Below are 13311 nucleotides of genomic sequence, written 5' to 3' on the forward strand. Positions count from 1 at the left end.
GACTGGAACATGTTTCTTCATTCTGCCTTCCAAGGAGAAAAGGTCAGAGAAGTGATTAGTACTTTGTGTTTCTTATTTTATTTTATTTTATTTTTTGAGACAGAGTCTTACTTTGTTGCCCCTGGTTGAGGGCTGTGGCATCATAGTTCACAGCAGCCTTAGACTCTTAGGCTCAAGCAACTCTCTTGCCTCAGCCTCCTGAAGACCTGGGACTACAGGCACCTGCCACAATGCCCAGCTACGTTGACAGACAGGGTCTTGCTCTTGCTCAGGCTGGTCTCGAACCTGTGAGCTCAGGCAATCCTCCTGCCTCGGTCTCCCAGAGTGCTGGGATTACAGATGTGAGCCACTGTGCCCAGCTTGTGTTTCTTTTTAATCACAAACAATTAAAAAAAAAAAAAGAAACAGGGAAAAATTAAAATCATTGTAAATTCTGCCACCTCAAGTTAAGCATTGCTGAGATTTTGTGGATCACTTTCCTTTTACTTAAAAAAAATCTATGTCTATTATCAATATATATAGAGTTATTATAAAATGGGATGTTATATTGGTTTATAATCTAATTTTTTCATTTGTTAGTTCATGATTCTCTATATTAATAAAATTATGTCTACTTATACATAAAGTTCAATTATACAGATGATTAATAAAATGATTTATTGAAGAGTCTTTTGGTTGAAAGTGACTGAAAACTCACATCACATTGACTGAAGGGAGTTTTTTGGCTGATGTCTGAGAAGTCCAGTGGGACATCTGGTTTAAGATGTGGCAGATTCAGGTCTATTTCTCTCTTCCCTGTTAGCTCTGTCTTCTGGTGCCATTCACTGTTGCATGTAGAGGCAGCAGTTCAGAGTATATCCATCCCGAGTCTTGCCTGGCAGAGAACAAGACTTTGGTTTAGCCCTTACCATGAACATCTGATTGCATTGCACTGGTTCCATATCAATCTCTGATTCTATCACTGTGGATCATGCCTAGGTTACATGATACACTCCTGGAATTTAAGTGTTTCACTTGGATAACATAGAGAATGAGTAAGGGAGGGAAGGAAGGAAGGATAAGGATAAATCCTATTGGGAAAGATTGATATCAGAAGAATGAATGAAAGTCGGGTTGCCAAAGTAGCAGGTCCACAATTCATACACTTAGATGTTTAGAACTTGTTTTATTTAATTTTCTGGGGCTTTCATAACAAAGTTCCACAAACTGGGTGGTTTCAGAACAGAAATTTATTGTCTCATAGTTCTGGAGGCTGAAAGTCCAGGATAAGATATCCACAGGGTTGGCTATGAAGGCAGAATGAAGAAGATACCTCCTTCTGGGTGCTGTGAGGAGGAAGAATCTGTCCCAGGCCTCTCTCATAGATTTTGGTGTGTGTTGGCAATCTCTAGTGTTCCTTGGCTTGTAGATGTGCCGCCCCTGATTCTGCCTTCACGTTCACATGGCATTTTCTCTGTGTGCATGCTGGGCCCAAATTTCTTTTTTTAAATAAAGACACTGGTCTTATTAGATTAGGGATCCATCTGACTCTAACATGACATTTTAATTAATTACACTGGCAATGACTTTATTGCCAAAGAAAACCAGATTCTGAGGTATCAGGGGTTAGGGCTTCAACATATGAATTTAGGGGGGACATAACTGAACCCAACATAGTTCCACCATGTTTCTATGCATTTAATGTTTCTGGCTACATCTGAGACCCATCCAATCTTGGTTTGAATGCTGAAACTAGCGCCTCTTCCTGCTGCATGGGATAGAAGGATAGATGAGGCCATCCCTGGGGTTCCTTCCATATAACTTTGGGATGAAGTGTGTGTGGGACAGCAATCTATCTTGCTGCCTGAATGTACATCACAGTCCTACTACTAACTGGCGAGATGACTTTATACAAGGGACTTAACCTCTGAAAACCTGGCTCCTTGAGGACTAGATTGAGGGTAACAGACCTTCACCTATTGGGTTGTTATGAGTTAGTGCTCAGTGCATACATAGTGCTCAGTGAATGTCAGTGTAATTGTTGTACCTCTTCTAAGACATGAGAGCTCAGGGCCAGGAGAATAACCTACATAACCTCTAGTGTTCTTACTTTTTATTTTTTTGGGGTCTGGGGCTGGGTTTGAACCTGCCACCTCTGGCATATGGAGCCGGCGCCCTACCTCTTTGAGCCACAGGCACCACCCCCTAGTGTTCTTGTTTTGTGGTGAAAACTACCCTCAACTTCTCCTGAGGTTCTCTTAAAAGAAGTTTAAAAGGGGGAAGGGCACTTTTTCATGCTGCAAATAACAATTCAAAATATGGTTCAGGGAACACCAAGTATTTCTCTTTCCTAAAGCCAGATGCCATAAATTCTGAGCCAATTCCTTTCCTGTAAGGCAATGTGATTATGAAATACCTGTTCCCTTTAGGTCCCACTTATCTCTCTCTGGTATCTCTTTTTCTTTCTTGCAATTCGATCTTTCCCACCATCATTCAGATGAAGTTTGCAACCAGTCATTTACTTTACAATCTTTCTCTTTATGGCTCCATAAATTCAAGGAAACAGAACAGATGTCTGCTGCTTTCCAAAGTGCCACATCTTTAGTTCTTTCATGCTTCTCCTACACAGTCTAATTTGGCTTGTCTAAATGCCTATTGATAGTAACTAGAACTTTGAGTTCTTGCACGCAGCAGAACCTATTTGATACAGGTGTGTTAGGGCTGCATCAAGGTCAATGCAGGAGGAGGTGCAGATCACCTTTTCAAAATGTGGTCACTTTCATTTAGTGCCAGCTGTTGTTCTAAGCACTTCGGACATAACAATGAACAAGAGAGCCAGCATCCCTGCTCTGGACGAGCGCCCACACTGGGGACATTCATTCTTGCAGAAAATACATCATGAGAACTTACTACATGCCAGATATTGTTCATCATTAAACAAAACAGAAGCAATCCCTGTACTGCTGGTTAGGTTGTGTGTGTGGATGGTTGGGGGGTGGTAGGAGAGAGGACACAGTAAAATACACATAGTAAATACTTTTTTATCATGTTAAAAGGTGGTTAAGTGCTGTGGAAAAAATAGAGCAGGGTATGGAGGGTTAGGAGTGTTTGAGGGATTTATAATTTTAAATTGGGTAGTTCAGGTTGGCCTCGTAGAGGTGACACTAGAGCAAAGATGTTAAGGAAAATGAGGAAGGGGATTTCTGTATTTAGGGGAAGAGCAAGTCCAAAGGCCCTGGGGCATGAACAAGCAGAGCTTTTCCAAGGAGGGCAAAGAGGCCAGTGTAGTCAGAGTAGAGTGAGCAAGGTGAGGACAGTAGGAAAAGAGTTTGGGGCCCATCAAGCAGAACTTTTACCCTGAGTGAAACGAGGAATTGCTATGAAGTGCTGTGCAGAGAGGTCTGGCTGCTGTGCTTAGCCCGTGCAGGTGCAAAGTTGTAGCCCGGAGGTCAGTGTACTCCCAACTACTCCCAACAGTGGGAGCGGTAGTGATGCACACCAGGGGTGTGACGGGTGAGGGTGGTGAGAGGTGGACGGATTAGGGATCTGTTTTGGAGGCAAGGCCACTATGATTTTCTGGCAGACTGAATGTGGGATGTGAAAGAGAAGAAGCAGAGATGATTTCCAAGAGGATCATTCTGAAGGAATGGAGTAGCCACTGATGGAGAAAGAGAAGACTGTTGAGTGGAAAGGGTTTTAGTTTTGATGCCTTGGGCCAGAAATTCTGTTTGGACATGTTAAATGTCAAGGGCCTATTAGCTATCCAAGTGAGGAGGGTAGCTGGATTTTGAAGATGTCTGGGGGAAAAACGTTGAGGGCATCTTGAAAGCATCAGGAAGTGAGACCCTGCTGCAAAGACTAAGAGACCCCGTCAAGGTTCTTCCAGAATTAGCCCCTCTACCCTCAGCTCTCCTAAAGGCAGGAAAAATCCCTGGGACAGCAGAGCAACGCTTTCATTCGGCAAAGGCTTTCTCTTTTTCTCTTTGGGGGATATCGAGAAAAATAAACGAAAATGATAACGCTCAATAGCACGGCGGCGTCCTGTCCCCAGCTTACTGCAGGGGAAGAAGCAACCCTCGCGAGGGTGGAAACACAGGCCCCGCCCCCAGTCTGGAGGACCGGCGCCGCGGCTCCGAGGCCCGAGCCCGGGAGGGCGGGGCCTGAAGATAGGCGGGGCCACGGCGCGAACGCGCGCCATGGGGTGGGGGCGTGGCTGGCCCGGCGCGCGCTTGCCGGCTCTCGCGCAGCCCTCCCTGCTGCCCTCGCGGTGATCAGCTGGTCTGCGCTCCCCTGACGTGGGCCGGGGCACGTCACCGCCGAATGGCAGCCTCCAGAAAGCCACCGCGAGTAAGGTGAGGGGACTCTGCCCGGGAGCCGGCGTCGGGGCAATGCGTGGCCCGCCTGCCTGGCCGCGCGTGTTGCACCCTGGAGGTCAGGGGTGAGCGGGTGAGGAGGCGCGGGCCGGCCGCAGTCAATCGGACGAAGGCCGCCGCTTGCCGGAGCCCCCGATCGGGAGCAGGGGGTGGGAGCCGTGCAGCCGTGCAAGATCCGGTTGGCTTCCGGAGGGGCTACGAGCATCCAGGGGCAGCCCCCGGCCCGATCCCTGCACTAGCGTGCTCGTGAAACTGTCGTGCTCGGCCCGAGGGGGCGGTGGCCGTCACCGCCCCCCGGCCCGGGGAAGGCCCTGCTGTTGCAGGAAGTCGGCCCCTCTTAGCTCCTCCCCGAGTCGGGAAGGTGGGCGAGCCCCTGCTCTTGCCCTTTTCCAGGAATCTCAACACTCAAGTTACAGTCTTGACAATATTGACACCTGCAATTCGCTTTACAGATCAGTCACCGCCACAAAGATGGGCAGCCGTGGGCCCCTCCTCATCCAAATGGTTTCAGAAGCTGTGTAAGGAAATACTTTGGTGTAACCTCCAGGAAAATCCCACCAGTTGCCTGCTTTGGTCTCTCCTTGGGCACAGGGAGGTGAAAAGTTAAACATGTTTATTGTCCCCCTACAACCAGCGTATACCTATCAGAGCAGCTAACAAGTAGGAGACGGAGAGGAATGTGCAAAGTTCACAAAGGCCAGAAGCCAAACTCCCCGGCAGTCCACAAGGGGTCACCCACCCTTTAATGAACTTGCTTGGCAGCGTGGCCAGCCTTACTTACTTAACACAGACCATGGCTTATGCTTGTGAATAGAGATCTCAAATCCACCTTGACCTGAACTTGACCTTGCCACACAGAACCAGACCTACCCTATGGAAGGATGTAGTGAGGGGTGGTAAACCTCCATGTGTAAGGAGCTGCCTATAAGTGCTGGCAGTGGAGCCAGGCAAGTGGATAATAATGAGTTAGGCTGTAGGCTGAAAGATAGCCTTTAAGGACCAAGGTAGTCTTTGTTAGATTTATAGAGTCAGAACCTTTAGGGGCATAAGGTATCCTTTCAGCATCAGCTGCTAGAGCCTTTTAACCTCGCATAAAGGTCTAATGAAGGGCCAGGAGAGAGGAGGGTTGCTCCAGGTACTTCCGTAATGCTAGAATTTGTGTACCATCCAAGATAAAAGTGAGGACTTATTTCAGTTCAGGTGATGGAAACTGAACTCACATTGACTCAGAAAATGAAGTTGAGCTGGCTTCTAGTGTGGCTGAGTTCAGGGGCACCATCACGGGCATCAGACTTGGCTTCTCTTTTTTATCTCTTGGCTCTGGTTTCTTTAGTTTGGCTTCATTCTCAAGCAGACTTTCTTCTTATGGGAGGTTATGACAATTCTAGGCTGACAGTCACAGCAGAAATAAAGTTTTCTTTCCTAGTGGAGCTCAAGTCCCAGATCTGATTCTCACTGGGCTGACTTGATTCTTAAGTCCATCTGTGGACCAGTCATTATGGCTAGGAGGGTGGGTTGGCCAGGCTTGAGTCCCAGAACCTGGTGGTGAGACCTATCCAAACCCACTGGACTGAAATGGAGAAAGGAAAGCCAAAGTTGTGATCCAAACAAGGAGGGATAGATTCCGGGTAGGCAAAGACAACATTGCTTACTTCCCAACCCTAGAACTTGTTCCTAGTGTCTCATTCCACTAGGCATGATTGAGCGCCTTGTTCCTTACTTTGCCCTATCCTGAGCAGTAGACATGTGTGATTCTCATCATGGACTGGGGGCGAGGGGGTGAGGTATCCAGAACCCAGGGGATTTCTTTTAAAAAGCGAGCGGGAGGAAGAATGTGTAGTTTTTAGTAGCGCTGCCATAACTATCTTATATGAAGATTGAACGGAAAGTGCTCTGCAGGCCGCTTTCCCTTTATCCACCTTGTGGCTCATCCTGGTGTTGAGAAGGTGTAGGCTGAAGACGTCCTGGGAAGGGGAAGGGCACTGAGCTGGAAATTGAGAGGCTTGGACTCTGGTTTTCGCTCTGTCATCAAATGGCTTTGACCTGTTGAATGAGTCCTTTGATCTCTGTTTCTGCTTCTTTGTCCAGAGGAGGGAGTTGTTAAGTAGTCCCCGAGGTACATTCTTCTACCTCTAATATGTAACAGTAGTTCTCCTTCAACAGAGAATTTGAGAATGTATCTGTCCAAGTGAAGGATGGATGGATCTTGGCCTCTACAGAGACCAGGGCATGAAGGCAACTGTAGTGTTTAGCTGCTTCAGGGTTCCTGTGATCCTGGCGGAAAGGTGGAGGGTTGATGCTCATGTAGAGAGCCTCAGCTCACCTGTCAGACCTGGTTTCTGGTCTTGGCTTTGCAGCTACTGAGGTATATGGCCCGTGGTAAATTGTCTTTGTTTCTTCTATAAAATGAAGGAATAGCCCTACCTCAGGATAACCTCCTTCACCTCTCTAGTCAAGTGTCTGAATCAGCCACTGGTTCAGTGAGCTTTATACAGAGGGAGAAAATTGACTTTCTTCACTGTCTTATAAACTTACATATGAAGTTATGAGAAACTGAGTAAGAATGTGACTTGTATTCCTGTCCAAGGGAAAGAGAGGTCTTACTCTGTAAAATTTATAACAGCTTTATTGGAATATAATTCACTTATATATAATTCATCTACTAGAGTGTACAATTCAGTAGTTATAAGCATATTCACAGAGTTGTACAGCCATTACCACATTAATTTTAAGATATTGCATCACCCCCCCCCCCCAAAGAAATCTATATTTATCAGCAGTTAGTCCTCATTTCCTCTGATTTCACCCCAGCCCTTGAAAATCACTAATCTACTTTCTGTCTCTATGGATCTAGTTATTCTGGACATTACATATAAATGGAATCATACACTATGTGGTCTTTTGCATCAGGCTTTTCCCCCTTATTGTAATGTTTTCAAGGTTCACCTATATTGCAGGTATAATTCCATTTTATTGCAAAATAGTATTTCATATAGATAGTCTTTTTTTTATCTTTTTTTTTTAGAGACAGAGTCTCACTTTGTTGCCCTAGGTAGAGTGCTGTGGCGTCACACAGCTCACAGCAACCTCCCAACTCCTGGGCTTAGGCGATTCTCTTGCCTCAGCCCCCGAGTAGCTGGGACTACAGGCACCTGCCACAACGCCTGGCTATTTTTTGTTGCAGTTTGGCTGGGGCTGGGTTTGAACCCACCGTCCTTTGTATATGGGGCCAGCGCCCTACCCACTGAATCATAGGTGCCACCTTTTTTTTTTTTTTTTTTTTTACATATACATGTGTTTATTAGATTTCCACTTTTTGCCTTCACAAAATTAAAAAGGCTTAAAATTTAATAACAATGACAATGTTTAAGAAAAGGACTAGAAACAAAAACCTCGTAAAGAATGAATGAAGATAAATACATTCAGAAAAGAAAGCAGACGATTGCTGCATCGAAATATTAAGCAATAATAATAATAATGCAAAGAAAGTAACATTCACATTGTCAAATAAGAGTATGTCTATTATAGAATGCTTTGACTCTGAGGTTCAGTATGGAGTCATCAGTTAACTTCTTATTTTTTTCCCCAAAGTCTCAAAAAATAAACAACTAATATTTATAAATCAAAGTAAAAGATAATTTCAAAAAATGGATCATGCCAAATATTATAGACAATAGAAAAGGAAGAAATACTTCAAAATCATTCTACTTAATCTGGATACACCTGGTATTAAAATTGGAGAAAATATATTATTATAAAGGGGAAGATAGCCTACTTTTATTTATCCATTCATCAGTTAATAGATACTTGGGTTGTTTCTAGTTTTTGGCTATTACAACTATATCTATAAACATCTGTGTGCATGTTGTTAGGAGGATACACTGTATGTTTTTGATTTTCTCCATTATATACCTTGGAGTGAAATTGCTAGTGTATGGTGACTCTGTGTTTAACCTTTTAAGGAATGCCAGACTGTTTTCCAAAGCCACTGCACTGTTTTACATGCGTCCCAGCAATGTCTGAGGATTCTAATTTTTCTGTGTCCTCACCCATACTTGTTATTGCCAGTCTTTTTGGTTATAACCTTCCTAGTGGGTGTGAAGTAATATCTAATTGTGGTTTTGATTTGCATTTCTCTGACTGCGGATGTTGAGCAGCTTTTCATATGCTTCTTGGCCATTTTTATACCTTTGTTAGAGAAATGTCTATTCAGATCCTTAACCAATTTTAAAATCGGTTATTTATTTATTTATTTTTTTGGTAGTTTTTGGCTGGGGCTGGGTTTGAACCTACCACCTCTGGCATATGGGGCTGGTGCCTTAGTCCTTTGAGCCACAGGCACTGCCCCATGGGTTGTATTTTTATTGTTAAGTTGTAATAGTTCTTTACATATTTTGGACACTAGACTCTTGCCAGATTTCCAAGTATTTTCTCCCATTCTGTGGATTATCATTCTACTTTCTTGATTATATCCTTTGGAGCATACAAGGTTTTAATTTTGGGGTGGCGCTGTGGCTCAAGGAGTAGGGCACCAACCCCATAAGCTGAGGGTGGCTAGTTTGAAACAAAAAAAGTAAAAAAAGAAATATAAACACTGTTCTTCAAAAAAAAAAAATTTTTTTTTAATTTTGATGAAGTCCATTGTACCTGAATTTTCTTTTGTTGCTTGTGCTTTTGCAGTTGTATTTTAAATCATTACCTAATCCAAGATCAGGCAAATTTATGCCTGTTTTTTTCTTTTAATGAGTTTTATGGTTTAGTTGTCATATTTGTGTGTGATCCATTTTGAGTTAATATTTGTATATGGTGTGAGGTAGGTTCAACTTTTTTTTTTTTTGAGACAGAGCCTTAAGCTGTCACCCTGGGTGGAGTGCTGTGGCATCACAACTCACAGCAACCTTCATCTCCTGGGCTCAAACGATTCTCCTGCCTCTGCCCTCCAGGTAGCTGGGACTACAGGTGCCTGCCACAACACACAGTCATTTTTTGGTTGTAGTTGTCATTGCTGTTTGGCAAGCTCAGGCTGTATTTGAACCCACCAACTCTGGTGTATGTGGTCGGCACCTTAGCTGCTTGAGCCACAGGCACTAAGCCGGGTTCAACTTTATGTTTGTAGATATCTAGTTGTCCCAGTATTATTTGTTGAAGAGACTATCTTGCCCCGTTGAATGGTCTTGGCACCCTTCTCAAAAATAAATTCACAATGAATGTAAGCCTTTATTTCTGGACTTCAGTCATACTTCATTGATCTGTAAGCCTGTGTTTATGCCAATACCACACTATCTTGATTACTGTAGTTTTGTATTTAGTTTTGAAATTGGAGAGGGTGAGTTCCTTCCAAAATTTTGTTCTTTTTCAAGATTATTTTGGCTATTCTGGGTCCATTGCATTCCCCTGTGAATTTTAGGATGTCTGTGTCAGTTTCTGCATAGAAACCAGATGGAATTTTGGTAGGGAATATGTTCTTTTTCAATTTGAGAAAGTGCCATCTTACTAATATTAAATCTTCCCGTGAACCTGGAATATATTTCATTTATTTAGGTGTTCTTTAGTTATTTTCAGCAATCTTTCTTAGTTCATAGTATACATTTTGCACTTCTTTTGTTACATTTATTTATTTCTAATTGTTTTTGATGCGATTGTAAAAGAACTTTTCTTGATTTCATTTTTGGATTGTTCATTGCAGGGGTATAAAAATAAAATACACAAAGTTATGTTGATTTTATGTCCTATATTCATGGACTCATTTATGAGTTCTGTTTTTTCTTTTTTGTGTGTGTGGATTCTTCAGGATTATCTGTATTCAAGATAATTTCCATTTTAAATAGATAGTTTTACTTTTCTAATCCGATACCTTTTCTTTCATTTTCTTACTTCCCTAGATAGAACCTCTGGTACTATGTGAATAGGAATAGCAAGAGTAGACTTTCCTGTGATAAGGGAAAGCATTTAGTTTCTCAACATTAACAATGATGTTAGCTGTGCATTTTGTAATACCTTTGTTGGGTTGAGGAATTTCTCTTCTAGTTTGCTTAGTACTTTTATCATGTAGGGGCACTGGATTTTGTCAAATCCTTTTTTCCTTTCACCTTTTGAGATGATCATATAGGTTCTGTTCTTTATTTTATTGATATTACATTAATTGATTGTTCATATGTTGAACCAACCTTGTATTCTTGGGGTAAATCTCACTTGGTGATGGCATGTGATCCTTTTTGCATTGTTGCTGGGTTCAATTTGCTAGTATTTTGTTGAGGATTTTTACATTTATAGGCGATATTAGAGTTTCCACTTTTTAATGAAAGAATATGTTTTTCCAGTTAAGAACATCTTATTCCATTCATTAAAACTAAAGTAGCAGTTATCTGAGAGCAGGCTGCGAGTGACTGGTGAAAATGGCCAGTCTGGTGTTTCTGGCCCTGTGGTGGACTGAGCTAATGTGGACCTCTCTTCATCTTAACACATAAAAATGTGGTTAAGTTCTAACTTAATTACCTTTAATTTCATAGCTGAAATTAAATTACCAGTGTACTGTTTAAGCTTTAAACTGCCTCTAGATTTCTGGCACCTGAGGATTTTTCTTTTTTTCAAGTTTAGTCACCAAGCCTATAGTAAAGCTCCCTGGTGCCTCCCTGACCTTGTCTCCTGACACTCACCTCGCCATTCTCTGACCCTCACACACACGGCACTGGCCTTCTTGCTTTTTTGGCAGGTATACGAGGCATATACTTGCACTTGGTAACCTTTTCTGGAAAGTTCTTGCCCTAGCCATTCACATGGCTTGCCTCCTTACTTTTTTTAGGTCTCTGCTATAATCCAGTGTGTAATCAGAGAGGCCTTTTCTGGCTACCCCATTTGAAATAACCCTTCCCCTTCACCTCCCTGATGCTCTCTTGCCCTGGAACATGCACTTTTTCCATAGAACAGGTACTTATTACCTGACATGTTGTTTACTTATTTTGTGTCTGTTGCTTCCTCTTCCCTATCTTCTTTCCCACCCCCCTGCCCTGTGCCATGTAAACTTCTTGCAGTCAGGAAATGTCTTTTTGTTCACTGTTTTCTCTAGAATAACGCATGGATTATGGAAGATTCTCATTAAATATTTGTTGACTGAATGAACTTGAAAGAAAGAGAAATTCTCAAGTGCCAGAAATTTAGAGGCAATTTAAAGCCTGAACAGTACACTGGTAACCTAAGCCTCGGAACATAGTCAGATGCAGATACAGGCCTTATGTGGGGTCCAGGGCAGTGGACTATCCCCATATGGAAACTGGAAACTTGTGTGCAATTCTTCTAGCTAAGAAATTAATGTGAAAATTAATCTTAGAAGCAAACAGCAATATTAATGTTGTACAAATCAGGACACATCTCATTTTTGCAGGTAAATTGTCTCTGCTGCAGATAAGCTCTTAATAAAAGATTATAAATTACACACAGAATGAGACACCAAGAGAGGGAGGCGGCAGACCCAGCAAACATGAAGATTACTGTCCTAAGACTTTCTAATGGAAATTCTGAAAGAAATTATAAAATAAGGGCCTAAAATGATTAAGGCAATAAGAGAAGAAATAGAAACCAAAGTGAAAGAATAGAACACCATACAGAAGGAACAGGCAGATGTGAAAAAGAACCAAGTAGAACTTATTCAAGTGAAAAATACAGTGATTTGAAATGCAATCATCTTAGTCAAGTTAAACAGGAGATTTGATATAGCTGAAGAGAATTCATGAACTAGATGGTAAAACTAACAAGATTTACCTGCCGTGATGATGTTTTTTTTTTTTTTTTTTAACACCTGCATGTTTTATCTGAAACTTTTATTTATTCTGCCACTGATAATTGGGGTGAGAGTTCCTTTGACTCATGAGAAAACTGCTAAGTCAAGTTGATGGCTTCTCTGAATTAGCCTTGCCATGTTGGGGTGAGAGTTCTTTTGACTCACGGAAGAAAACTGCTAACTTAAGTTGGTGTCCTCTCTGACGTAGCCTTGCCACGTTACTGTGGTCAAAGTCTGCAACATCCTGTTCTTTCTCTTCCTAAGGACCAGTCACCAGGATTTTCAGCTGAGAAATTTAAGAATAATTGAACCTCACGAGGTGACATACTCAGGAGACACAGGTGTGGAAACAGGTAAGAATTTTATCTATAAATTAGATTGGACATCTCAAAAGGATTTTTAGACCTTCCCACCCCAAACCCCAATTGGGAATTAGTAAATAGATCACGGCTGATAGTGAGTATCTGGAAATTAAAAACCATTTTGCTTTTTGCCTCCTGGATGGTTGGTTAATGTTTCTATATATTTACCACTTTTTTAGATAGTAAGAGAATGATCCATTTTGTGCATTTCCCATTCTTGTGGAGGTGGTAGCGATAGGTTATTACTGAAATTATCGTATTCTAGTTTTTCCAAACTTGTTCTCTATCTCTAATGCCCTTTATTGTTTGCCTTAGAAATTAGCTTTCCACTTCCATCATAAGATTATAAAGTGAGAAAAGTTGATAATATATGTATTTTGTGATTTATAAATTGTGTACTTAGGAATGTCTTTTGGGAAAAATTTCTGGACGATTCTTTCTTCTCAGAACTAGTTAGTTGTCTGACTTGAGAATTAGTTAGATCTCAAGTCCTGGTTCCTGATGATTCCACTGGCTTGGGTAAGTACTTAACTCCTTTTAACTCCTATTCTTTTATGGGTAAAATGGGAGTAGTGAAACCTCCCTTGGAGGGAGGATTATGGTGAGAATTAGCCCCTTGTGTATGTAAAGCCCTGGCCTTCCCTCAGCTGTGCAATAGAGAAACAAAACCAGTACTTTAAAACTGTCGATGCGAGAAGAGCATCTGTGCATGTGTTAAGGTATTGAAGTCGGAGTAAACCAGCCTCTTCTCTTCTTATAACAAGATGTGTAGGATTCCAGCTGGTGTTTCCCCTCCAGCTTCAAATATTTTTTGAGTTCC

At 42.1% G+C, this 13311-nt stretch overlaps 1 protein-coding gene across 1 annotated transcript in view; it reads left to right on the forward strand.

Moving 5' to 3' along the window:
* The first annotated feature begins 4281 nt into the window (after positions 1 to 4281).
* XPNPEP1 (X-prolyl aminopeptidase 1) overlaps positions 4282 to 13311 on the forward strand; it is a 58839-nt gene continuing 49809 nt past the window's right edge. Inside the window, exons 1-2 of the mRNA XM_023511771.1 lie at positions 4282 to 4331; positions 12394 to 12482. Coding sequence (XP_023367539.1) covers positions 4300 to 4331; positions 12394 to 12482 — 121 coding nt within the window. The 5' untranslated portion in view covers positions 4282 to 4299. The remainder of the gene's footprint in view (positions 4332 to 12393; positions 12483 to 13311) is intronic.

Source organism: Otolemur garnettii, unplaced genomic scaffold (genome assembly GCF_000181295.1).
Source record: "Otolemur garnettii isolate 467f Iridium unplaced genomic scaffold, OtoGar3 scaffold00021, whole genome shotgun sequence".
In the NCBI taxonomy this organism is placed as follows: Eukaryota; Metazoa; Chordata; class Mammalia; order Primates; family Galagidae; genus Otolemur; species Otolemur garnettii.